The sequence below is a fragment of the Bufo bufo genome, chromosome 1 (genome assembly GCF_905171765.1).
Source record: "Bufo bufo chromosome 1, aBufBuf1.1, whole genome shotgun sequence".
Classification (NCBI taxonomy): domain Eukaryota; kingdom Metazoa; phylum Chordata; class Amphibia; order Anura; family Bufonidae; genus Bufo; species Bufo bufo.
In genome coordinates this window covers 225575341-225602203 of record NC_053389.1, presented here as the reverse complement: position 1 = coordinate 225602203, position 26863 = coordinate 225575341, and the positions used below count along the sequence as shown (strand labels likewise).

The window sequence follows — 26863 nt, the reverse complement described above, 5'->3', positions numbered from 1 at the left end:
TTTGCCTTATAACATGGTTATAAATGAAAATAATAGCATTCTTAATACAGAATGCTTAGTAAAATGTTATAAGGGAAAATAATAAAGATTGGGTCCCCATCCCGATCGTCTCCTAGCAACCATGCGTGAAAATTGCACCGCATCTGCATTTGCTTGCGGATGCTTGCGATTTTCACGCAGCCCCATTCACTTCTATGGGGCTTGCGTTGTGTGAAAAACACACAATATAGAGCTTGCTGCGATTTTCACGCAACGCACAAGTGATGCGTTAAAATCACCGCTCATGTACACAGCCCCATTGAAGTGAATGGGTCCGGATTCAGTGCGGGTGCAATGCGTTCACCTCACGCATTGCACCCGCGTGGAATTCTCGCCCGTGTGAAAGGGGCCTTAGAGTCCATGATTTGCTTTACTTCTTTCACCAGAAGCTCAGTATTTTCTTTCTAAAACAGAAAATTATCCTCTGAAATTTGAACGTTAGGTTCAAAAGACTAAGGGTACTTTAACACTTGCGTTGTGAGGATCCGGCAGGCAGTTCCATCGCCGGACTGCCTGCTGGACCTGGAAATCCGTATGCAAACGGATATCATTTGTAGACGGATCCCGATTTTAGCCAGGAAATGACCTGTTGTTTCAGCTCCGCAATCTCCTGTGGGCCAACACAGTCTCTACAAATATCAGAAGACTGATAACGGCTGGATGCAGCTAATACATCTTCTCACTCTGTGAGTCTTTCTCCTTTTTACCGCTTGAGATAGCTCCACAGAATGAAAAGCGCATAAATCACAAATGTCCGTAGGCAAATCCTCAGGTAATGCCTGTTGACAAGAGCATAGCATATGCATGAAGCTTTGTCTTCTTTTTCCACAAGTCCTACTCAAATTGTGACCAGACAACAATAGCAGAAAAAGAACAGAGCCTCTTAATAATGCAATAACGTAGAGGGGATGTAGGTAGAACACGCTACTGCTAGAAGCATAATACAAGTACCTTAACCTCTTCAGGACCCTGGGATTTTCCTTTTTTGCGTTTTTGCTCCCCCCTTCCCATAGTCCTAACGTTTTTATTTTTCCATTCACATAGCCTTATGAGTGCTTATTTTTTGTGGGACAAGTTGTACTTTCTAATGGCACCATTTACGGTTGCATACCATGTAGTAGGAAGCGGATTTTTTTTTCCAAAAGATGTACAATTGGGATAAAACTGAAATAGATTATTTATTTATTTTTTTGTTTTACATTGTACACTATGCAGTAAAACGGACCTGTTATCTTCATTCTCCAGGTCAGTACGGTTACAACGATACCACACTTGTATAATTTTTCTTGTGTCTTAATACAGAATTTATTTTTTTTAAACCTTTCAGGAAAACAAAAAAAATATTTATAACCATATTCTGACCCCTATAACTTTTTTAGTTATGTGTATGAAGCTGTGTGAGGGCTTATTTTTTTGCGGGACGGTCTGTTCTTTTCAGTGATACCAATTTGAAGTGTGTGCCACTTTTTGATCACTTTTTATAAAAAAAAATTATTGGTTAGTTGAAGTGACAAAAAATGGCAAATTGGCTGTTTAAATTTTTTTTCTAAATAGCCATCATTGAACACTTAAAGGGGTTCTGCACTTTCATTTAACTGATGATCTATCCTCTGGATAGATCATCAGCTTCTGATCGGAAGGGATCCGACACCTGGGACCCCCGCCGATCAGCTGTTTGAGAAGGCAGCGACGCTCCACCAGCGCCGCAGCCTTCTCACTGTTTACCGCCGGGCTGCCGGCCCACTGACGTCACGACTAGTATCAACTAGCGTGGGCGCGGCTAAGCTCTGTTCACTTGAATGGAGCTTAGCTTAGCCGCGCCCACGCTAGTTGATACTAGTCGTGATGTCAGTGGGCAGGCGGCCCGGCGGTAAACAGTGAGAAGGCCGCGGCGCTGCTGGAGCGGCACTGCCTTCTCAAACAGCTGATCGCGGGGGTGAAAGAGCATGACTTCCGGTTCCAGGCTGATCAGATGCCGTGGACCACGGCATCTGAAGGGTAAGATGTATGCGATCAGCCTTATTTAAAATAGCAGAAACCCCGCAGCTAAGGCGCCCGCTGCACGTGCGAGCGGGCGCCATGTTTGGGGACCGGACCTCCGTTGTACATGTACGGCGGAGGTCCTTAAAGGGTTAATAGGCACTGCTGCATAGGTACACATCCTGCAGCTGGTTTACATTTGTGCTCATAAGTTTACATACCTTTTGCAGAGTTTATGATTTCTTAACCATTGCTCAGAGAATATGAATGATAACACAAAAACTTTTCTTTCACTCATGGTTAGTGGTTGGCTAAAGTCAAACAACTGTGTTTACTCTTGTTAACCCCTTCCCGAACAGCGCCGTAATAGTACAGAGCTGGCCGGGTCTTTAAAGATGGCGCCTGCTCCTGAGTGCTGCGGGTGGCCTTCTGCTTCTTATGGCAAACACCCGCAGCTCATGTCCGCAACCAGCAGTAATGCCGATTGTGGACATTTAACCCCTCAGATGCCGTACTCAACACTGACCACGGCATCTGAGTGAGCTGAAAACCGAAAGCGTGTGCTTCCAGTGGTGCTCCAGCTCCCCCGTGCGGCAATCGGAGGAGTTGGAGCTTGTGTGCAGCAGCCCCTGTCTTTGTGAATGACAGAAGGCTGCTGCATAGTATTTCCTATGGAGCCCATGCCTGTAATAGGGGTCCATAGGAAACAAGCAATTTTCTCATAGACTCCAATGCTAGTGCATTGGAGTCTATTAGAATAGCAATCTAATGATTGCATGTTATAGTTCCCTATGGGAACTATTAAAAAAGTGTAAAAAAAAAAAGAAAAACATAAAAATTTAAATCACCCCCCTTTTCCCAAAATAAAAATAAAAGAACTAAAAAAAATTAAAAATACACATCATGGGTGTCGCTATGTGCGAAAACGCCAATAGTATAAAAATATATTCCCCATATCCCCCTCCCACTCAGAGGACCTTAAGTCTCTTAGATCACAATTATCAGCATGCCTTCTGTATAAACATGAATTGAGACTAAAAAGGACACAGGCCTCTTTCTACTATCAAGATAACAAAGCAGGGAAACTGCTAGCTAACCGTTTAAAACGAAGAGCAGCCAAATCCAAGATCCCCTTTCTTAGGGATTCCTCCTCTGGGAAAAAACTAACTTCCCCAACAGAAATAGCAGACGCCTTTGGAGATTTCTATGCCTCCCTCTACAACCTGTCCCCAAGCAAGATGGTCACACCACCACAACCAGATCAAATTGATGCATTCTTAAACAGATTAGGTCTCCCCCAGTTGACCACGGCACAATTACAAACCCTAAAGGCCCCCTGACAGTGGAAGAACTGCATACCATTGTTAAAAAATTACCCCCAAATAAAGCTCCTGGCCCCGATGGCCTATCTAATTCCTACTATAGGGCGTTCTTTGACCAGCTCTCCAGCTATATGTTACAATCCTTTCGATCTGCCAGAGAGACGGGTTCCTTCCCTAGAGAGATGCTCGAAGCTTTAATTGTGACCATTCCCAAACCTAATAAACCAACAGACGACCCAAAACATTTCCGCCCCATATCCCTTCTAAATACAGATATAAAGATATTTGCCAGAGTCCTATCAAATAGACTTGCCCCTCTTATCCCCTCGCTTATACACTCCGACCAGGTCGGCTTTGTTAAAGGCCGTCAAATCCAGGAAAACTCTAGAAGGGTCCTAAACATCCTCTCACATATACAGAGGAAGAAAACCCCAGCGCTTTTTGTGACGCTGGACGCCGAAAAAGCGTTTGACCGCATCTGCTGGTCCTTTTCCTTCGCGGTTCTCTCTAAAATGGGAATAGATGGTCCTACACTGACCTCTATCCAAGCTCTTTATGCTGACCCCTCAGCCAGAGTATGGGTAAATGGATCCCTATCTAAATCATTTGCCATATCCAATGGGACCAGACAGGGTTGCCCCTTCTCCCCCCTCATGTTCATTTTGTCTATTGAACCCCTCGCCCAAGCCCTGCGTTTAAACAAAAATGTATCGGGGATCCAGATAGCTGATCGCACCCATAAGCTGAGTCTATATGCGGATGACGTAATACTCACACTCACTGACCCATCATCCTCTCTATCCTCAGCCCTAGATATTATTGCCAAATTTGGCCAACTTTCCTACTATAAGCTAAACACAGCTAAGTCCCAGGCCATGCCCCTAAATCTAGCCCCCGCTATTATTAAGCCCCTCAAGGAAAAATTCATGTTAGACTGGCAACCTGACCAAATCCAATATTTGGGCATAAATCTCACCTCCTTAACTCATAAGCTATATTTAGCTAACTACCCTCCTTTAATATCAAATTTGAAGAAAGACCTAGAGCAATACAATAAGTTTATAATTTCCTGGTTTGGCAGACTGGCTACGTTCCAGATGTTCGCTCTACCCAAACTTCTCTACCTTTTTAGAGTTCTCCCCATAAAGCTCCCAGTGTCTTATTTTTCTCAGTGCAACAAAATTTTGAACTCCTTCCTCTGGCAGGGGAAAAAGCCCAGAATTGCTTCAAAAATTCTGCAAATTAGGAAACAAATGGGAGGTATCAGCTTACCAAATATTTATGACTATTACCTAGCGACACAAATAACTCAGCTGGAGAGCTGGTGGAGGATGGACCTGTCCAAACAATGGGCTCATATTGACGCCTCGGAAATCACAGGAGGTAATTGTAGAGCATTATTAATAGCTTCCCTAGAGAAGTCATTTATCAAACCAAGTTTATCCTTCCTAGCCTCTAATGCCCTAGATTGTTGGATTAAGTACCATACTCTCACGGTTAATGGAACTCTTCCTTCATGGGGACACATCCCGCTAGTGGTACTAGAACATCTCATCCCGGACTTGGGAGTGGCGGCCTGGGGCAAATATGGCATCACGGAAATTGCACAACTATTTCAAAAAGATAGTATGGTTACCTTTGAAAGCCTTCATCATACCTTTAAAATTCCCAATGTAGACTTCTATAAATATCTTAGAATAAGGCATTACTTAGGGGAAAATCCATCCTTTCCTGCAATTAACAAACGAATATTAGAATTATGGTCACCGCCAAAACAGATAACCAAAACCCTTCGTCCTTTATATCTACAGTTGAACCGCAAAGACACCTTCACTCTGTCTGCACCGCTGTTATCTTGGGAACAAGATCTAAAAGCGAAGATTACACCTTTACAATGGCAGTCTGCTTTTAAGTTTGTCTCAAAAAATATCACCTGTGTGACTCATTATGAATCATGTGTGAAAACCACACTTAGGTGGTATTTTACCCCTGAGAGGCTACATCTCATTTACCCGTCAGTCTCCCCCCTTTGCTGGAGGGCATGCGGAAATAAAGGCACGTTATTCCATATTCTATGGGATTGCCCAATAGTTAAACCCTTCTGCATGGAGGTCTTTGCCTTAATTGTACAGGTCCTGGGTTCACAACCAACTTTGTGTCCCCCCTTCCCCTCGCTAGCATTACTTATGATTGGAATTTTGGACATTCCTATCTCAGGTAGGGGTTTGGTCTGTCATATCCTCCTAGCAGCTAAATTAGCCATCACCTCAAAGTGGAAATCCCTCCACCCGCCCACGATAGTAGAAGTAATCCAAAAGGTTAACAGAACCTGTCTCTTTGAACAAATTATGGCTTCTGCAGCTAGCAATGCCATCTGCAACACCACTAAATACGAAAAAACATGGAGTTTATGGAAATCCTCAAAACATATGTCCACCTCCTAACCTTTCTTTCATAGCCAAAGCAAGGTTCGAAGTACCTACAATCTATACCCCTTCCCTCCCCCCCCCCCCCCCCCCTCCCTCCCCCCCCCCCTGTTGGTGCACTTTGAGGAATTGCTGATGCCTTATGTTTTATGTTTTTACTATTCGTCATTTATTATGTGGCAATTTAATTATTTGTCATTTCGCTTTACTTATTGCCTTGACTCTTGTTCTTTTGAACTCCCCTGTTTGGGAGATTTATTTACTTGTATGCCGTGCTCACCTGCGTGTGTTGTGCAGCATTATTTCCCTTTATGATATACTTCAATAAAAAACTTATTGACTCTAAAAATATATTCCCCAAATGGCAAACAGCAAAACGGAAAAAAGTGTCCAAAGGGCTGATTCGCCGTTTTTGGTCGCTTCATTTTCTACAAAAAAATTAAACAAGTGATGAAAACTCATACACACCCCAGAATGGTATCAATGAAAAGTTCAGATCGCCCCACAAAAAAAAAGTCCCCAGGGTCAAAATATGGCAACAAAAAAGAAAACAGATTTTTTTCCACTTTTTAATTTTTTTATCACTATCAAAACGCAAGAAAAACTATACATATGAGGTATCGACAGATTCGTACTGACCTGTAGAATAAAAGTCACCGGTCAGTTTTTTCGTACATCGAATGTCGTAAATAAAAAAAAAAAAATTAAAACTGTGATGGAATTGCTTTTTTTTTGCAATTTCACCCCATTTGGAATTTTTTTCCCGCTTCCCACTACATCATATGCAATATTAAATTGTGGTGTTGGAAAGTACAACTTGTCCCGCAGAAATCAAGCCCTCATATGGCTATGTAAAAAGACAAAAATAAAAAACGCAAAAGAAAACCCCCCCGGGGTTGAAAGGGTTAAATCATAATCACAACATAAACTACCCAAATGACCCTGATCAAAAGTTTACATCCCCTGGTGATTTGGCCTGATAACATGCACACAACTTGACACAAAAGGGTTACAATGGCTATTAAAGGTAACCATCTTTACCTGTGATCTGTGATCTGTTTGCTTGTAATTAGTCAGTGTGTATAAAAGATCAATGACTTTCTTGACTCCTGGTGTGGCTGTTTCAAGATGCACAATAAGGAGGCAATAAGGAGGCACTTGAAGAAAGATGGGCTGCATAGTCGAGTTGCCAGAAGAAAGCCATTACTACACAAATGGCAAAAAGTATCCCGCTTACAATATGCCAAACAGCACAGAGACAAGCCTCAAACCTTCTGGCACAAAGTCATTTGGAGTGGGGAGACTAAAATTGAACTGTTTGGACACAACCATAAACGCTACATTTGGAGATGAGTCAAGAAGGCCTATGAGGAAAGGTACACCATTCCTACTGTGAAACATGGTAGACTTAATGGCAATATGAATGCAGTAATGTATCAACAAATACTGGAGGAAAATTTGCACTCATCATCCCGGAAGCTGCGCATGGGACGTACTTGGACATTCCAACATGACAACATGATCCAAAACACAAGGCCAAGTTGACCTGTCATTAGCTACAGCAAAATAAAGTGAAGGTTCTGGAGTGGCCATCTCAGTATCCAGACCTCAATATCACTGAGCCACTGTGGGGAGACCTCAAATGTGCATTTCATACAAGACAGCCCAAAAATTTAGGGGAACTGAAGGCTTTTTGCCAGGAAGAATGGGCAGCATTACCATCTGAGAAGATAAAGAGCCTCATCCACAACTACCTCAAAAGACTTCAAGCTGTCATTGATATTAAAGGGGGCAATACGTGGTATTAAGAACTGGGGTGTGTAAACTTTTGATCAGGGTCATTTGGGTAGTTTGTGTTGTGATTATGATTTAACCACTTGCCGCACACCTAACGCCGAAAGGCGTCATCGCGGCGGCTCTCCCAGGCTACGCTAACGCCGATTGGCGTCATCTCGCGTGAGCCGAGATTTCCTGTGAACGCGCGCACACAGGCGCGCGCGTTCACAGGATCGGAAGGTAAGCGAGTGGATCTCCAGCCTGCCAGCGGCGATCGTTCGCTGGCAGGCTGGAGATGTGATTTTTTTAACCCCTAACAGGTATATTAGACGCTGTTTTGATAACAGCGTCTAATATACCTGCTACCTGGTCCTCTGGTGGTCCCTTTTGTTTGGATCGACCACCAGAGGACACAGGTAGCTCAGTAATATGTTGCACCAAGCACCACTACACTACACCCCCCCTGTCACTTATTAACCCCTTATTAGCCCCTGATCACCCCATATAGACTCCCTGATCACCCCCTGTCATTGATCACCCCCCTGTAAGGCTGCATTCAGACGTCCGTGTGATTTTTACGGATCCACTGATACATGGATCGGATCCGCAAAACACATACGGACGTCTGAATGGAGCCTTACAGGGGAGTGATCAATGACGGGGGTGATCACCCCATATAGACTCCCTGATCACCCCCCTGTCATTGATCACCCCCCTGTAAGGCTGCATTCAGATGTCCGTATGTTTTTACGGATCCACGGATACATGGATCGGATCCGCAAAACACATACAGACGTCTGAATGGAGCCTTACAGGGGGGTGATCACCCCATATATACTCCCTGATCACCCCCCTGTCATTGATCACCCCCTTGTAAGGCTCCATTCAGACGTCCGTATGATTTTTACAGATCCACGGATACATGGATCGGATCCGCAAAACACATACGGACATCTGAATGGAGCCTTATAGGGGGGTGATCAATGACAGGGGGGTGATCACCCCATATAGACTACCTGATCACCCCCTGTCATTGATCACCCCCCTGTCATTGATCACCCCCCTGTAAGGCTGCATTCAGATGTCCGTATGATTTTTACGGATCCACGGATACATGGATCGGATCCGCAAAACACATACGGACATCTGAATGGAGCCTTATAGGGGGGTGATCAATGACAGGGGGGTGATCACCCCATATAGACTCCCTGATCACCCCCCTGTCATTGATCACCCCCCTGTCATTGATCACCCCCCTGTAAGGCTGCATTCAGATGTCCGTATGATTTTTACGGATCCACGGATACATGGATCGGATCCGCAAAACACATACGGACATCTGAATGGAGCCTTTTAGGGGGGTGATCAATGACAGGGGGGTGATCACCCCATATAGACTCCCTGATCACCCCCCTGTCATTGATCACCCCCCTGTAAGGCTGCATTCAGATATCCGTATGTTTTTTACGGATCCACGGATACATGGATCGGATCCGCAAAACACATACGGACATCTGAATGGAGCCTTATAGGGGGGTGATCAATGACAGGGGGGTGATCACCCCATATAGACTACCTGATCACCCCCTGTCATTGATCACCCCCCTGTCATTGATCACCCCCCTGTAAGGCTGCATTCAGATATCCGTATGTTTTTTACGGATCCACGGATACATGGATCGGATCCGCAAAACACATACGGACATCTGAATGGAGCCTTATAGGGGGGTGATCAATGACAGGGGGGTGATCACCCCATATAGACTCCCTGATCACCCCCCTGTCATTGATTACCCCCCTGTCATTGATCACCCCCCTGTAAGGCTCCATTCAGACATTTTTTTGGCCCAAGTTAGCGGAAATTATTATTTTTTTCTTACAAAGTCTCATATTCCACTAACTTGTGTCCAAAAATAAAATCTCACATGAACTCACCATACCCCTCACGGAATCCAAATGCGTAATTTTTTTTAGAAATTTATATTCCAGACTTCTTCTCACGCTTTAGGGCCCCTAGAATGCCAGGGCAGTATAAATACCCCACATGTGACCCCATTTCGGAAAGAAGACACCCCAAGGTATTCACTGAGGGGCATATTGAGTCCATGAAAGATTGAAATTTTTGTCCCAAGTTAGCGGAAAGGGAGACTTTGTGAGAAAAAAATAAATAAAATCAATTTCCGCTAACTTGTGCCAAAAAATAAAAATTTCTATGAACTCGCCATGCCCCTCATTGAATACCTTGGGGTGTCTTCTTTCCAAAATGGGGTCACATGTGGAGTATTTATACTGCCCTGGCATTTTAGGGGCCCTAAAGCGTGAGAAGAAGTCTGGGATCCAAATGTCTAAAAATGCCCTCATAAAAGGAATGTGGGCCCCTTTGCGCATCTAGGCTGCAAAAAAGTGTCACACATGTGGTATCTCCGTACTCAGGAGAAGTTGGGCAATGTGTTTTGGGGTGTCATTTTACATATACCCATGCTGGGTGAGATAAATATCTTGGTGAAATGCCAACTTTGTATAAAAAAATTGGAAAAGTTGTCTTTTGCCAGAATATTTCTCTCACCCAGCATGGGTATATGTAAAAAGACACCCCAAAACACATTGCTCAACTTCTCCTGAGTACGGGGATACCAGATGTGTGACACTTTTTTGCAGCCTAGGTGGGCAAAGGGGCCCACATTCCAAAGAGCACCTTTCGGATTTCACAGGTCATTTACCTACTTACCACACATTAGGGCCCCTAGAATGCCAGGGCAGTATAACTACCCCACAAGTGAACCCATTATGGAAAGAAGACACCCCAAGGAATTCCGTGAGGGGCATGGCGAGTTCCTAGAATTTCTTTATTTTTTGTCACAAGTTAGCGGAAAATGATGATTTTTTATTTTTTTTTCTTACAAAGTCTCATATTCCACTAACTTGTGACAAAAAATAAAAACTTCCATGAACTCACTATGCCCATCACGAAATACCTGGGGGTGTCTTCTTTTTAAAATGGGGTCACTTGTGGGGTAGTTATACTGCCCTGGCATTTAAGGGGCCGAATGCGTGAGAAGTGGTTTGAAATCAAAATCTGTAAAAAATGGCCGGTGAAATCTGAAAGGTGCTCTTTGGAATGTGGGCCCCTTTGCCCACCTAGGCTGCAAAAAAGTGTCACACATCTGGTATCCCCGTACTCAGGAGAAGTTGGGCAATGTGTTTTGGGGTGTCTTTTTACATATACCCATGCTGGGTGAGAGAAATATCTTGGCAAAAGACAACTTTTCCCATTTTTTTATACAAAGTTGGCATTTGACCAAGATATTTATCTCACCCAGCATGGGTATATGTAAAATGACAGCCCAAAACACATTGCCCAACATCTCCTGAGTACGGACATACCACATGTGTGACACTTTTTTGCAGCCTAGGTGGGCAAAGGGGCCCACATTCCAAAGAGCACCTGTCACGACCGCTACCCCAGCAGCAGTCGTGTCGCACCAGACGGAGGGGAAGGGGGACCCTTATCTACGGATGGGAATAGTATGGCCACTCCTGACTAACCCTAAGCTGGCACCTGTCTGCCCTGATACCCTAGACGGGGTGTGAACCCGTGCGGCGAGCAGGATGCCTAAAACCTTCAGTCACCCTAACAAGCCTAGAGTGGGGAAAGGCCGATGGGAGCACTAGTCACCATCACTCATGTCTAGGAGAACAGCAGGGGAAGACAGCAACAAACAAACTATATCAAACAATAGACTTATCCAGTCACGAGCAGAGAAGGCGATCCCAATCACGGCATTCCACGCCGGACAAGAGCTCCACAGCAACACCATCAAACGATCTCCTTCAAAGGTCAGAATAGAACTGGAAGTAAGGACTATATCTGGCAATGACTGCAAGTGAAAGTGAAACTAATATAGTAGCTGGGAGTGGCAGACAGGACTCACCTGAGAAGGATGCCTACAAACTCCCAGTCAGGACAAAAAGGTTCACAAGGCAAAACCCAGATGACATACCCTGAACCACGGAGCAAACTCACAAGCTATCGCGAGTAGCAAGTCGCTGCGACCTTCTCCTCCCAGACCTGTCTGGATCAGTCACAGTCGTGACAGTACCCCCCTTTCTACGAGGGGCCCCTGGACCCTCAAGACCAGGCCTCTCCGGATGGGAGCTATGAAAAGCCCGAATGAGTCTGTTCGCTTTTATCTCTGATGCTGGAACCCACATTCTCTCTTCGGAACCATAACCTTTCCAGTGCACCAGGTACTGAAGAGAGCGGCGAACATATGGTGAATCAACAATCTTTTCTACCTGAAACTCAAGACTGCCATCAACAACCACCGGTGGAGGCGGTAGTGGCAATAGTTCAGGAGGTTCTACATATCTCTTAAGCAGTGATCTGTGGAAGACATTATGGATCCTTAGAGTCTGAGGTAGCTCCAGACGAAAAGCCACCGGGTTAATGATCTTAATTACCCTATAAGGACCAATAAATCTCGGACCTAATTTCCACGAGGGAACCTTCAACTTGATATTTCTGGTAGACAACCACACCAAGTCATTCACCCCAAGGTCCGGACCTTCAGAGCGCTTCCTATCAGCCGCACGTTTGTATCTACCACCAATTCTCTTCAAACTTTCTTGCACACTCTGCCACACTGAAGAAAGTGAAGACGCAAATCGTTCCTCCTCGGGAATCCCAGACGGCCCCCCCCTCACTAAACGTACAAAACTGAGGATGGAAACCATACGCACCAAAAAATGGTGACTTATCGGTGGATTCTTGACGACGATTATTAATGGAAAACTCGGCTAACGGTAAATAAGATGACCATTCCTCCTGATTTTCGGAAACAAAGCATCTCAAATATGTCTCTAGGTTTTGATTGGTACGTTCAGTCTGACCGTTGGACTGTGGATGGAAAGATGAAGAAAACGACAGATGAACCCCTAAACGAGAACAAAAAGCTTTCCAAAATTTAGAAACAAATTGGGTACCACGATCTGAAACAATATCGGAAAGGACCCCGTGAAGCTTCACGATGTGGTCAATAAAAACCTGAGCCAGTGTGTTAGCATTAGGCAATGTGGCAAGAGCAATAAAGTGCACCATTTTACTGAATCTGTCAACAACTACAAGAATAACAGTCTTCCCCGCTGATACTGGTAGATCCGTAATGAAATCCATTGACAGGTGCGTCCAAGGCCTGTTGGGGATGGCCAGAGGTAAAAGACGCCCTGCCGGACGAGTATGATCTACCTTAGAACGAGCACAGGTAGCACATGCAGACACAAAATTCAACACCTCCTGGCGCCATTTAGGCCACCAGAACCGACGAGACACTAATTCAGAGGTTGCCCTACTACCTGGGTGTCCTGCCAGTGTGGAGTTATGGTGTTCTTTTAGTATCTCCAGTCGTAAATTTTCTGGCACAAACAGTTTACCCGAGGGGCAGGAGGCCGGGGCGTCCCCCTGAGCTTCCAACACCCTCCCCTCCAAACCTGAGTGTAATGCAGAGACCACCACTCCCTTTTGCAAAATGGGCTCTGGTACCTCAACATCACCCCCTCCAGGAAAACTTCGAGACAATGCATCCGCCTTAGTATTTTTTGCCCCCGGGCGATAGGTTATTACAAAATTAAACCTAGTAAAAAATAACGACCACCGAGCCTGTCTAGGGGTGAGACGTTTAGCAGACTCCAGATATAATAAGTTTTTGTGATCAGTAATCACCGTGACGGGATGAACCGCCCTCTCCAAAAAATGACGCCACTCCTCAAAAGCCAACCTAATAGCCAAAAGTTCCCTGTTGCCAATATCATAGTTCCTTTCTGCAGTAGACAATTTCTTCGAAAAGAAAGCACACGGACGCCATTCACCAGGGGACGGGCCCTGAGATAGTACCGCTCCCACCCCCACCTCTGATGCGTCAACCTCTACAATAAAAGGAAGCGAGACATCTGGCTGTACGAGAATAGGGGCCGAGGTGAATCTCTCCTTCAGAGATGCAAAGGCAGTTTTGGCTGCATGTGACCATTTGGAAAAATCGGATCCCTTTCGGGTCATGTCCGTCAGTGGTTTGACCACCAAGGAATAGTTTTTTATAAACTTTCTATAAAAATTGGCAAACCCCAGGAAGCGTTGCAATGCCTTCAGGTTCTCAGGCAGATCCCAGTCTATAATCGCCCGGACTTTCTCTGGATCCATGCGGAAACCTGAATCTGACAACACATACCCCAGAAATGGCAGTTCTTTTACGGCGAACACACATTTTTCTAACTTAGCAAACAATTTGTTGGCCCTTAATATCTGCAGCACTTGTCTCACATGGATCTTATGTGTATCCAGATCCGGGGAATAGACCAGGATGTCATCAAGATATATCACAACAAATCTCCCGATAAGGTGACTAAAAATATCGTTGACAAAATGTTGGAATACCGCAGGCGCATTAGTAAGACCAAATGGCATGACCAGATTTTCATAATGCCCTTCCGGAGTATTAAAAGCCGTCTTTCACTCATCCCCCTCTTTGATGCGAACCAGGTTATAGGCTCCTCTGAGATCCATTTTGGAGAACCATTTAGCACCAGCAACCTGATTAAAGAGGTCGGGAATGAGAGGAAGAGGATAGGGATCTCGGATAGTTATCCGGTTTAATTCCCGGAAATCCAGGCAAGGACGTAGGCCCCCATCTTTCTTTTTAACGAAAAAGAACCCTGCAGCCACAGGTGAAGAAGAGGGTCTGATGTGTCCCTTAGCCAAACTCTCCGAAATATAATCTTTCATAGCGTTCCTCTCCGGGCCGGAAAGATTGTATAACCGGGTTTTAGGTAGTTTGGCCCCAGGTAGTAGATTAATCGGGCAATCATATGGACGATGAGGTGGTAACCCCTGACAACCCTTCTCAGAGAACACATCCATAAAATCTGACAGAAAGGCAGGTAAAGATGTTACAGAGAGTGTAGAGCACCTACTACTCAAGTAGTTGTCCTTACAATGTTCACTCCACTCCACAATCTCCCCGGCCTGCCAATCCACCACTGGATTGTGAGTCACCAGCCAGGGAAGCCCCAATACCATAGGAGCCGGAAGACCGTCCAGGACATAACACGAGATATGCTCTTTATGGAGGTCCCCTACCTGCAGATGGATATTATGAATGATCTGAGTTAACTCTTTCTGAGTAAGAGGGGAGGAGTCGATGGCAAAAACAGGAATAGTTCTGCGTATCGGTTCTGGAGTAAAACCCAGAGCCTGAGCAAACCGTGAATCCACCAAGTTGACCCCCGCCCCACTGTCCAAAAAGACGGAACAGATCTCAGTCTTATTGCCCGCCTCAGCGGTAGCGGACAACAAAAACTGAGACATGCGTATGGAGGAAACGAATACGCCCAGACTGTTATCCTCCGCACAATCTGGGGACTCTAGTTTTCCCGGCGGCTCCTTTGTTTGTGGTCTCTTGGGTTCTGAGGGACAAACCTTTACAAAATGACTCCTCCCCCCACAACGAAAACAAACCTCTGACCTACAGCGGAACTTAGGAGGATTCACCCGTCTAGTGGCGCCCCCTATTTGCATTGGTTCGACTGGATCATAACAAACCGATCCCTGCCCTATAGAGGCCTCCGTAAAATTTAATAGTCTCTCCCTGAGTCGTCTGTCGATTCTTATGGACAGAGACATAGCAGCCTCCAGAGACCCAGGGACCTCGTATACCGCCAGCGCGTCTTTTAATTTTTCAGACAACCCCTGGCAGAACTGACTCCTAAGGGCCGAGTCGTTCCATAACGTATCAGTAGCCCACCTACGGAATTCGGAACAATATAGTTCAGCAGACCGGTTCTCTTGCCGAAGTCTACGTAGCTTAGACTCAGCCAGTGAGACCCTGTCCGGGTCATCATATACGAGACACAGGGCTTCAAAAAACTCCTCCACTGATCGTAAGGCCAGAGAGTCTGATGGTAGGGAGAAAGCCCAAGCCTGCGGATCTCCTTGCAGGAGAGAAATTACAATACCCACCCGTTGTTCCTCACCGCCGGAGGATCTAGGGCGTAACCTGAAGAACAATTTGCAAGCTTCTCTGAAGGTTACAAATTGGTCTCTCCCTCCTGAGAACCTATCAGGTAAAGCCACTTTTGGCTCAGGAGTACCTTGGTTTCCTGTAGCAACGGTGGAACCCAAGGATGGCTGATGCTGCTGCAGCACTGTTGCTTTTAATCCTGCCACTTCAAGGTATAATCCCTTTAATTGTTTCGCCAAAACCGTAACTGGATCCATAGTGGAACAGAAAAATACAAAGCAAAACAGCAAGCAAAAAAAAAAAAAGAAATGTCACATTTTTTTTTTTTTTAAAAGGCCAGATATACTGTCACGACCGCTACCCCAGCAGCAGTCGTGTCGCACCAGACGGAGGGGAAGGGGGACCCTTATCTACGGATGGGAATAGTATGGCCACCCCTGACTAACCCTAAGCTGGCACCTGTCTGCCCTGATACCCTAGACGGGGTGTGAACCCGTGCGGCGAGCAGGATGCCTAAAACCTTCAGTCACCCTAACAAGCCTAGAGTGGGGAAAGGCCGATGGGAGCACTAGTCACCATCACTCATGTCTAGGAGAACAGCAGGGGAAGACAGCAACAAACAAACTATATCAAACAATAGACTTATCCAGTCACGAGCAGAGAAGGCGATCCCAATCACGGCAGTCCACGCCGGACAAGAGCTCCACAGCAACACCATCAAACGATCTCCTTCAAAGGTCAGAATAGAACTGGAAGTAAGGACTATATCTGGCAATGACTGCAAGTGAAAGTGAAACTAATATAGTAGCTGGGAGTGGCAGACAGGACTCACCTGAGAAGGATGCCTACAAACTCCCAGTCAGAACCACGGAGCAAACTCACAAGCTATCGCGAGTAGCAAGTCGCTGCGACCTTCTCCTCCCAGACCTGTCTGGATCAGTCACAGTCGTGACAGCACCTTTCGGATTTCACCGGCCATTTTTTACAGATTTTGATTTCAAACTACTTCGCACGCATTTGGGCCCCTAAAATGCCAGGGCAGCATAACTACCCCACAAGTGACCCCAATCACAGAGGGTCATATAATATTCTGAAAAGCTATCATCAATATGTCACAGAAATTGTAAGCTATTCATTTAAAATTTAACTTTTAATAGATAGTATTAAGAGAGGTATAATTTTTCCAAAATTTCTTGATATATAATCACTTGATATATGATCAAATTGCCAGAAAAAAGTAGAATCAGGACCCACCATGAACATTAGTGCAGTAGGTCATAGGGATCGACCGATATTGATTTTTTAGCGCCGATACCGATAATTTGTCAATTTTCAGGCCGATAGCCGATAATTTATACCGATATTCTGGGTATTTTTATTTTTGAGGAAAAAAAAAAATTTCCTACACAAATCTGCTGAAAATTAATGTTTATTGTTAACGTGTATTATTTTATTTTTTTTGTAAATCTTTTTCATTTATACTTAATATTTTTGTGTGTTTTTTTTTTTTACTAACTTTTAGCCCCCTTAGGGACTAGAACCCTTGTCCCATTCACCCTGATAGATCTCTATCAGAGTGAATAGGATCTCGCACTCTCCCTGCTGCCCTGTGCTCTGTGCACACAGCAGCATGGAGCTGACTATGGCAGCCAGGGCTTCAATAGCGTCCTGGCTGCCATGGTAACCGATCGGAGCCCCAGGCTTACACTGCTGGGGCTCCGATCGGAGGAGCAGGGGAGAGGGGATCCTGTGGCCACTGCCACCAATGATTAGAACTGGGGGGGGCGCACTGCGCCACCAATGTTTTTACTATTGGGATGGGGGTGGGGGGCGCACTGCGCCACCAATGACTAATACTAGGGGGCTTGAGGGAGGGGGGGGCACTGCGCCACCAATGTTTTAACTATTGGGATGGGGGTGGGGGGCGCACTGCGCCACCAATGATTAATACTAGGGGGCTTGAGGGGGGGGGCGCACTGCGCCACCAATGAAGATACCTCTCTTTCACATACAGGAGGCGGGAGCTGGCTGCAGAATCACATAGCCGGCTCCCGACATCTATGAGCGGTAGCTGCGATCCGCGGCACCTAAGAGGTTAACTACCGCGGACCGCAGCTGCCGTTCATAGAGGTCGGGAGCCGGCTATGTGATTCTGCAGCCAGCTCCCGCCTCCTGTATTTGAATTAATGAAAGACTCATCTTCATTGGTGGCGCAACGGCCACAGCCCCTCCCCTCCTCTTGTCTTCCGTCCTGTCATTGGAGGCAGCGGCAGCAGCATCACAGGGGGAGGAGACACTGCTTCCTTCTCCCCTGTGCTGCGGAGGGAACACAGAACGTGCTGAGAGCAGCGCGTTCTGTGTTCCCAATACGTTATCGGTATATCGGCAAAATAGATGCCGATACCGATAACGTTCAAAATCCTCAATATCGGCCGATAATATCGGCCAAACCGATAATCGGTCGATCCCTAGTAGGTCATATGATAAGAGGGTAAGAGGTGTAGCACTTACAGTTAGATGTTTCATTGGTGAACTCAGGTGAGGTCAGGAGGAAAAAGTATCCCTATTGATACCCTAAGGTGTCTACCCCTGCCTACAGGCAGAGCACCCGCCCCGAAAGGGGCGACCCCACCTCTCGGTGGCTAAACCCTTTTCTTACCCTCACGTGACCCTGGGTGTTACCTCACGGTGGGTTCAAGGATCTCCTTTGTTAGTTTAGAACAAAGATGTCAGTCCTAAATGATGGAAGCTTGTAATTGTCCCATATTTTATTATGTATAAGTCACAGAAATTGTAAGCTATTCATTTAAAATTTAACTTTTAATAGATAGTATTAAGAGAGGTATAATTTTTCCAAAATTTCTTGATATATAATCACTTGATATATGATCAAATTGCCAGAAAAAAGTAGAATCAGGACCCACCATGAACATTAGTGCAGTAGGTCATATGATAAGAGGGTAAGAGGTGTAGCACTTACAGTTAGATGTTTCATTGGTGAACTCAGGTGAGGTCAGGAGGAAAAAGTATCCCTATTGATACCCTAAGGTGTCTACCCCTGCCTACAGGCAGAGCACCCGCCCCGAAAGGGGCGACCCCACCTCTCGTGGCTAAACCCTTTTCTTACCCTCACGTGACCCTGGGTGTTACCTCACGGTGGGTTCAAGGATCTCCTTTGTTAGTTTAGAACAAAGATGTCAGTCCTAAATGATGGAAGCTTGTAATTGTCCCGACGCGTTTCCCCAAGGAAAGGAAAAAGGGGGGAGGAAGGGGGAATGGAAAATCACATTAAATAAAGCATGTGTAGGAAATTTGGTCATTGAGTCCCTGGGGGTAGACTGTTTTCAGTCTATGGATCCACTGGGCTTCTTTTCTCAGAATTATGTTATCCCAGTCGCCACCCCTGGGTGACTGTCTCACTACCTCAACCACCTGAAACTTGAGTATTTTTGCATCCCCATCGTGATATTCATTGATATGGCGTGCTATCGGTTTGTCTCTTTTGTTCCTTATGTCACCTAGGTGTTCGCCTACTCTACGCCTAAATTCACGTTTGGTTTTACCAATATAGTTTAATGGGCAGTCACATGAACACATATATATAACTCCTTGAGTGCGACAGTTGGCAAAATCATAATTTCGATATGTGATACCTGTACTGCTGCTACTAAAGGAGCTAGATTTTAATATATGTGGACAACAGACACAGTCTTTGCCACATTTGTATGTGCCTGGAGGTTTATTTCCAAGCCAGGTGGGATCACTTCGTGGTCTTTGATAATGGCTGTGTATTAGTCTATCCCGTAATGATCTGCCACGTCTATACGTGATGGCTGGTGTGTTTGGTAGAAATTCTGCTATATCAGGGTCGGAGAGTAAGATACCCCAGTTGTTATTCAGGATCTCTCTCACTTTTTGACTTTGTTTGTCAAAAGTACCGATAATTCTTGTAACCGTTTCAGTTTGATTAGAGGGGGCATTTGTAACAAGAAGAGAATGACGGTCTCTTTGGTTAGCATGTTGAAATGCCTCCCTTAATACCTGATCCGGATACCCCCGCTGTAGAAACCTATGTCGTAAATCAGCAGATTGTTTGTGAAATGCGGAGTGGGATGAGCAGTTCCTCTTCATGCGTAAATACTGCCCCCTAGGGATACCTCGTTTGAGGCTTACCGGATGGTGGCTATCCCATTGAAGCAAACTATTGGTAGAGGTGGGCTTCCTATAGGTTTCAGTATATAGTTGACCCAGATGTTTCGATATGCGAACATCAAGGAATGCCAGGGTTTTCTCATTAATTTCAGATGTGAATTTCAGGCCAATCTCATTGATGTTGAGATGTTCCACGAAGTGAGAGAATTCTTTTTCATTACCATCCCATAAAATGAACACGTCATCGATGTATCGACCCCAATAAATAATATTGGGGGCCCATCGATGACATGATTCATTGAATACCAACGTATCTTCCCACCAGCCCAGGAACAAATTAGCGTAACTGGGCGCACATGGGCTACCCATCGCTGTGCCCCTGAGCTGGTGGTAGAAGCGCGTTTCAAATAAGAAATAATTGTGCGACAATATAAATTCCAGGATTTTGATGATAAACTCTGAATGACGTTGGTATTGAGTGCCACGAGTACTTAGATAGTATTTAATTGCAGAGATTCCACAGGAGTGGGGTATGCTGGTATATAATGCCTCAACATCTATGGAGGCCAGGTGGACGGTATCTGCAACTTCAATATTCTCAATTTTGAGCAATAAGTCTGTGATATCTCTAATGTGGGATGGCAGAGAGAGAACAAAGGGTCTCAACACTTTGTCAATATATGTGCTGACGCCATGTGTCAGGGAATCCACACCAGAGACTATTGGACGTCCCTTCAATGGTGGGTATCCCTTGTGGATTTTAGGGAGCGCATAGAAGGTTGGGATTTGTGGGTGACAGGATAACATAAAGCCCATTTCTTCCTTAGAAATTAGTCTCTCGTCTAGTGCTTGGACCAATATGGTCTCAAGTTCATCATTAAACTTGACCGTAGGGTTTGAGGGTAAGATGGCATAACATGTGGTCTCATTAAGTAGGCTTAGGCACATATCCCTATACATATTGTGATTCATAATGACGACGTTGCCGCCTTTGTCAGATGGTTTCAATATAATTGTCGGATCTTTTTCAAATTTAATTAGGGCCTGCATTTCATCTTTACTCAGGTTGCTGTCCTGGATCTTTTGTGACCTCTCTAATTTATTCAATTGGTCTGTGACCAATTTGACAAATAGATCTATGACTAGCGTATCCTGAGGGGGTGGGGTCCTTCTACTTTTCATTTTCAGGTCGGTAAAAGGACCTTGACCACATGTTAATCCATCCTCCTCTAATAGGGAGCTAAGAACTCGTACCCCTTCTAAATCGGATCTGGAGATACCAAGTTTATTGCATTCATCCTCATCATGGTTTTTAAAGAATTTACGCCATTTAATCTTACGGATGAACAGATTTATGTCTTTAATCCAAAAAAAATAAATCCTCATTTTCCGCTAACTTGTGACAAAAAATAAAAAGTTCTATGAACTCACTATGCCCATCAACGAATACCTTAGGGTGTCTACTTTCCGAAATGGGGTCATTTGTGGGGTTTTTCTACTGTCTGGGCATTGTAGGACCTCAGGAAACATGACAGGTGCTCAGAAAGTCAGAGCTGCTTCAAAAAGCGGAAATTCACATTTTTGTACCATAGTTTGTAAACGCTATAACTTTTACCCATTTTTTTTTAATCAAAGACATGTAGAACAATAAATTTAGAGAAAAATTAATATATGGATGTCGTTTTTTTTGCAAAATTTTACAACTGAAAGTGAAAAATGTCATTTTTTTGCAAAAAAATCGTTAAATTTTGATTAATAACAAAAAAAGTAAAAATGACCGCAGCAATGAAATACCACCAAATGAAAGCTCTATTAGTGAGAAGAAAAGGAGGTAAAATTCATTTGGGTGGTAAGTTGCATGACCGAGCAATAAACCGCTAAAGTTGTGGAGTGCCGATTTGTAAAAAAGGGCCTGGTCTTTAGGGGGGTATAAACCTGTGGTCCTTAAGTGGTTAAGAAGAGTAAACACAGTTGTTTTGACAATAAATGGCTTCAGCCGACCACTAACCATGAGTGAAAGAAAAGTTTCTGTGTTATCATTCATATTCTCTAAGCAATGGTTAAGAAATCATAAATTCTGCAAGGGTATGTCAACTTATGAGCACAACTGTAAATAAGCTGCCACAGCATGGCTTGGCCGATCCTCCACTCTGCACTGAGGGCCACAACAGACATACCGCAGAGATAGCAGCTGCAGAAGTGATGCAATAGTGCCACACTGGAACGCACTGGCACTCGGAAATGACAACAAGGCCTGTGGCGGACACTTCCAGAACTATCCTATAAGGCAGCGATGCCTAGAATTGATGTCTACAAAGCCTGAGACTGGAAGAACCATGTGACCACGTGCCAGAACTGGTGAAATGGCAGATGAACCTCTGAAATAGAGCAAAGAGCCTCCCGACGTAAACCACTATGGAACAGGCTCAATCCAGACATACATGGTGAACAAAGGCGGAATAAGAAATAACCATGGGAACACATCCTCTGAACAGACTGACCAGTCCCAGGACTGGAAGGCCTAGCAGTAGAAATATAAAGCCAGAGACTACCTCTAGCCATATAAAGATAAAATAAAGAATCCACAGCATAATCCAAAAAACACACCTTCTGGCAATGGGTCATAACCAGAGCATCCCTCTGTCAACACAGATTCACTGGCAAAACAGCCACGTGTTACTATGGGAGGAGTCACCCTTTATAAGCATTGTGATTAATTATGCTAATATGTTATTAGTACTCTGGGTGGATTGGTCATAGGATGGAGACTAAGGTACAAAATATCACACTCTGTGCTGCCATAGGAGGATGAGGAAAGTACTTATATTTTTGTACATAGGAGGCAGTATTATAATAGTTATATTCCACTACATAATAGACAGTATTATAGTAGTTATATTCTTGTACATATGAGGCAGTATTATAGTAGTTATATTCTTGTACATAGGAGGCAGTATTATAGTAGTTATATTCTTGTACATAGAATCCAGTATTATAGTAGTTATATTCTTGTACATACAGTAGTGGTAGTATTATAATAGTTATATTCCAATACACAGTAGAAAGTATTATAGTAGTTAATTATATTCCTGTACTTAGGGGCAGTATTTTAGTACATATATTCTTGTATATAGGAGGCAGTTTCATAGTAGTTATATTCTTGTACATATGAGGCAGTATTATAGTAGTTATATACTTGTAGTTAGGAGGCAGTATTATAGTAGTTATATTCTTGTACATAAGAGAAGTATTATAGTACCGTATTTATACTCTTGAACATAAGGGCAGTATTATAGTAGTTATATTCTTGTGCATAGGAGGCAGTATTATAGTAGTTATATTCTTGTACATAGGAGGCAGTATTATAGTAGTTATATTCTTGTGCATAGGAGGCAGTATTATAGCAGTTATATTCTTGTACATACAGTAGAGGTAGTATTATAATAGTTATATTCCATTACACAGAACAAAGTATTATAGTAGTTATATTCCTGTACTTATGGGCAGTATTTTAGTACATATATTCTTGTATATAGGAGGCAGTATTATAGTAGTTATATTCTTGTACATAGAGGTAGTATTATAGTAGTTATATTCTTGTACACTGCGTGCAGAATTATTAGGCAAATTAGTATTTTGACCACATCATCCTCTTTATGCATGTTGTCTTACTCCAAGCTGTATAGGCTCGAAAGCCTACTACCAATTAAGCATATTAGGTAATGTGCATCACTGTAATGAGAAGGGGTGTGGTCTAATGACATCAACACCCTATATTAGGTGTGCATAATTATTAGGCAACTTCCTTTGCTTTGGCAAAATGGGTCAAAAGAAGGACTTGACAGGCTCAGAAAAGTCAAAAATAGTGAGATATCTTGCAGAGGGATGCAGCACTTAAAATTGCAAAGCTTCTGAAGCGTGATCATCGAACAATCAAGCGTTTCAATCAAAATAGTCAACAGGGTCGCAAGAAGCGTGTGGAAAAACCAAGGTGCAAAATAACTGCCCATGAACTGAGAAAAGTTAAGCGTGCAGCTGCCAAGATGCCACTTGCCACCAGTTTGGCCATATTTCAGAGCTACAACATCACTGGAGTGCCCAAAAGCACAAGGTGTGCAATACTCAGAGACATGGCCAAGGTAAGAAAGGATGAAAGACGACCACCACTGAACAAGACACACAAGCTGAAACGTCAAGACTGATTTTTCTAAGGTTTTATGGACTGATGAAATGAGAGTGAGTCTTGATGGGCCAGATGGATGGGCCCGTGGCTGGATTGGTAAAGGGCAGAGAGCTCCAGTCCGACTCAGACGCCAGCAAGGTGGAGGTGGAGTACTGGTTTGGGCTGGTATCATCAAAGATGAGCTTGTGGGGCCTTTTCAGGTTGAGGATGGAGTCAAGCTCAACTCCCAGTCCTACTGCCATTTCTGGAAGACACCTTCTTCAAGCAGTGGTACAGGAAGAAGTCTGCATCCTTCAAGAAAAACATGATTTTCATGCAGGACAATGCTCCATCACACGCGTCCAAGTACTCCACAGCGTGGCTGGCAAGAAAGGGTATAAAAGAAGAAAATCTAATGACATGGCCTCCTTGTTCACCTGATATGAACCCCATTGAGAACCTGTGGTCCATCATCAAATGTGAGATTTACAAGGAGGGAAAACAGTACACCTCTCTGAACAGTGTCTGGGTGGCTGTGGTTGCTGCTGCACGCAATGTTGATGGTGAACAGATCAAAACACTGACAGAATCCATGGATGGCAGGCTTTTGAGTGTCCTTGCAAAGAAAGGTGGCTATATTGGTCACTGATTTGTTTTTGTTTTGTTTTTGAATGTCAGAAATGTATATTTGTGAATGTTGAGATGTTATATTGGTTTCACTGGTAAAAATAAATAATTGAAATGGGTATATATTTGTTTTTTGTTAAGTTGCCTAATAATTCTGCACAGTAATGGTCACCTGCACACACAGATATCCCCCTAAAATAGCTAAAACTAAAAACAAACTAAAAACTACTTCCAAAAATATTCAGCTTTGATATTAATGAGTTTTTTGGGTTCATTGAGAACATGGTTGTTGTTCAATAATAAAATTAATCCTCAAAAATACAACTTGCCTAATAATTCTGCACTCCCTGTATTTAGGAGATAGTACCATAGTGGTTATATTCTTGTACATAGGAGGCAGTATGATAATTCCATTACGTAGTAGACAGTATTATAGTAGTTTTATTCTTATATGTAGGAGCAGTATTATAGTAGTTATTATATTCTTTTACATAGGGGCAGAATTACAGTGGTTATATTCTTGTACATAGGAGGCAGTATTACTGTATAGTAGTTATATTCTTGTATATAGGAGTCAATTTTATAGTAGATATATTTCTGAGGATAGGCCATCACTTGTAAAGGATTGGACATTCTCTTTAAGAAGTTTCCAGGATTAGACAAAGACCACTTCTCCTAAAAATAGCTAAGAAACAATAGGTGTATGGTGCTGTCATGGAAGAAAGTAGCATGTTTTGATATATTTGGACAACATTTTAGGGTGTTTTTCTACTGAGGTCTGTAAAGGATCATCTTGTTGATTTACCTGATTTCTTATATTTCCCCTGCAGACATATCGGTCAGTCTCCTCGCTGTTGTGGTCAGCTTTTGCGGCTTGGCTCTGCTGGTGGTCTCACTCTTTGTCTTCTGGAAACTTTGTTGGCCATGTTGGAGAAGTAAACCTGTCGCATCTGCAACCAATGGCATCCCCCAATGTGTCCCCAGTGCCCCCCCTGAAGTGACAGAAACCAACGAGAAGAAAGAAATCAAACAGAATGGTAAACACTCAGTGAGGATGCAGGAAGCCGCCATGAAGATCAGCCACACTTCACCTGACATCCCGGCCGAGGTGCAGAATGCCCTGAAAGAACATTTAATGAAGCATGCTCGTATGCAGCGCCAAATCACCGAACCCACATCATCCTCACGGTAAGCAGCTGAATCACCCAATTTAATTATTTTTTTTGCTGCCTTATTCCAGTGTAAAGATTTTGTCATGGCAACGCTGCTGTTTTTTTCCTGACCCTGGTAGTTCCATGTTGTCATAAGCAAGTGCGGATTGGCCATATACTCTACAGGGAAATTGTCCATTGGGTCAAAGTCCAGAGGGCCGCCCGAGCCCTCCCAATGGCCGCCGGCCAGGTACACAATGATTTGATGCTCTCATCATTAATTAATGTTAGGAGTATCAGGTACTTTTGTACCTGGTCAGTTGCCTCAGGTGATTTCCTGAATTCAGCTGTATCGCTGTCTTCAGGATGACAATACAGTCGAATACTGCAGCGGGATTGGCAGTATTTTGGGCTGCGCTGTGGTATTTCGTTCAGCGGGGAAGGTATTTTGTGCTGCACTGCACTGTTGATGGCCCCGCCCACTTCTGTTGTCCCTGCCTAAATATGTTTCCCCCGCCTTCTGTCAATTTTGGCGTGCCTACAACATGGGGCCAGTTTTATGTTGTTTTCCAGGGCCACATCAAAGAGATTATGCTACTATGCAATTACAAATGTAGAATATGTTTCGTGACACAACCCGGGGACACCAAGATCACAATCACAGTCATTTTCAATGTCCATATCCTTATAAATGATAATAGAGTTAATTAGTATGTGGACATTTTTGGGGATGGTTAAAAAACTTCCTTTCTTCTGTTCTTGAAGTTCAATAATGTGAAAAAAACAAGGGAAATTTTAATGACTTCCACTCCAGAATTATGGCTTCAGAAAGTCACAAAATAGGACTTTGTGACATTCTGCTGTAAAATGTGCAAAAGTGTTGTGGCTTTTTGCATTTTACACTCATTTCAGTTTTGAAAAGTGGGTGTGAAAAGAAAATGGTCGGGGTTAGCTATTTTAATAAGTTTCACTCCAGAATTATCAACTGAGACTAAAAAAGTCACAAAAAAGTCAACAACACTCCAGTATGGGGGTGCTGCAGAAAAATTGGTATAGCATTTCTAGACAAAAGTGTTTGATAAATTCGGCGCAATGTACACCAACACAGACGGAAAGGCTAAGTACACCTTTCGGGGCAATATTTTTTTTTTTATTACTGCATTGTACTTGTTTTGAGCTGAAAATAATTTTTTCAATTGGTCTTTATTAACAATATGAA

The 26863-nt window shown here is 43.8% G+C and overlaps 1 protein-coding gene across 2 annotated transcripts in view; it reads left to right on the top strand.

The window, feature by feature from the left end:
* The window catches only part of SYT10 (synaptotagmin 10), a 145590-nt gene that overhangs the window by 34148 nt on the left and 84579 nt on the right, over window positions 1–26863 (top strand). The window contains exons 2-3 of one of the 2 annotated variants that reach the window (XM_040435818.1): window positions 7891–7920; window positions 25324–25681. In XM_040435818.1, coding sequence (XP_040291752.1) covers window positions 7891–7920; window positions 25324–25681 — 388 coding nt within the window. The remainder of the gene's footprint in view (window positions 1–7890; window positions 7921–25323; window positions 25682–26863) is intronic. The other variant, XM_040435810.1, reaches the window with a different exon arrangement.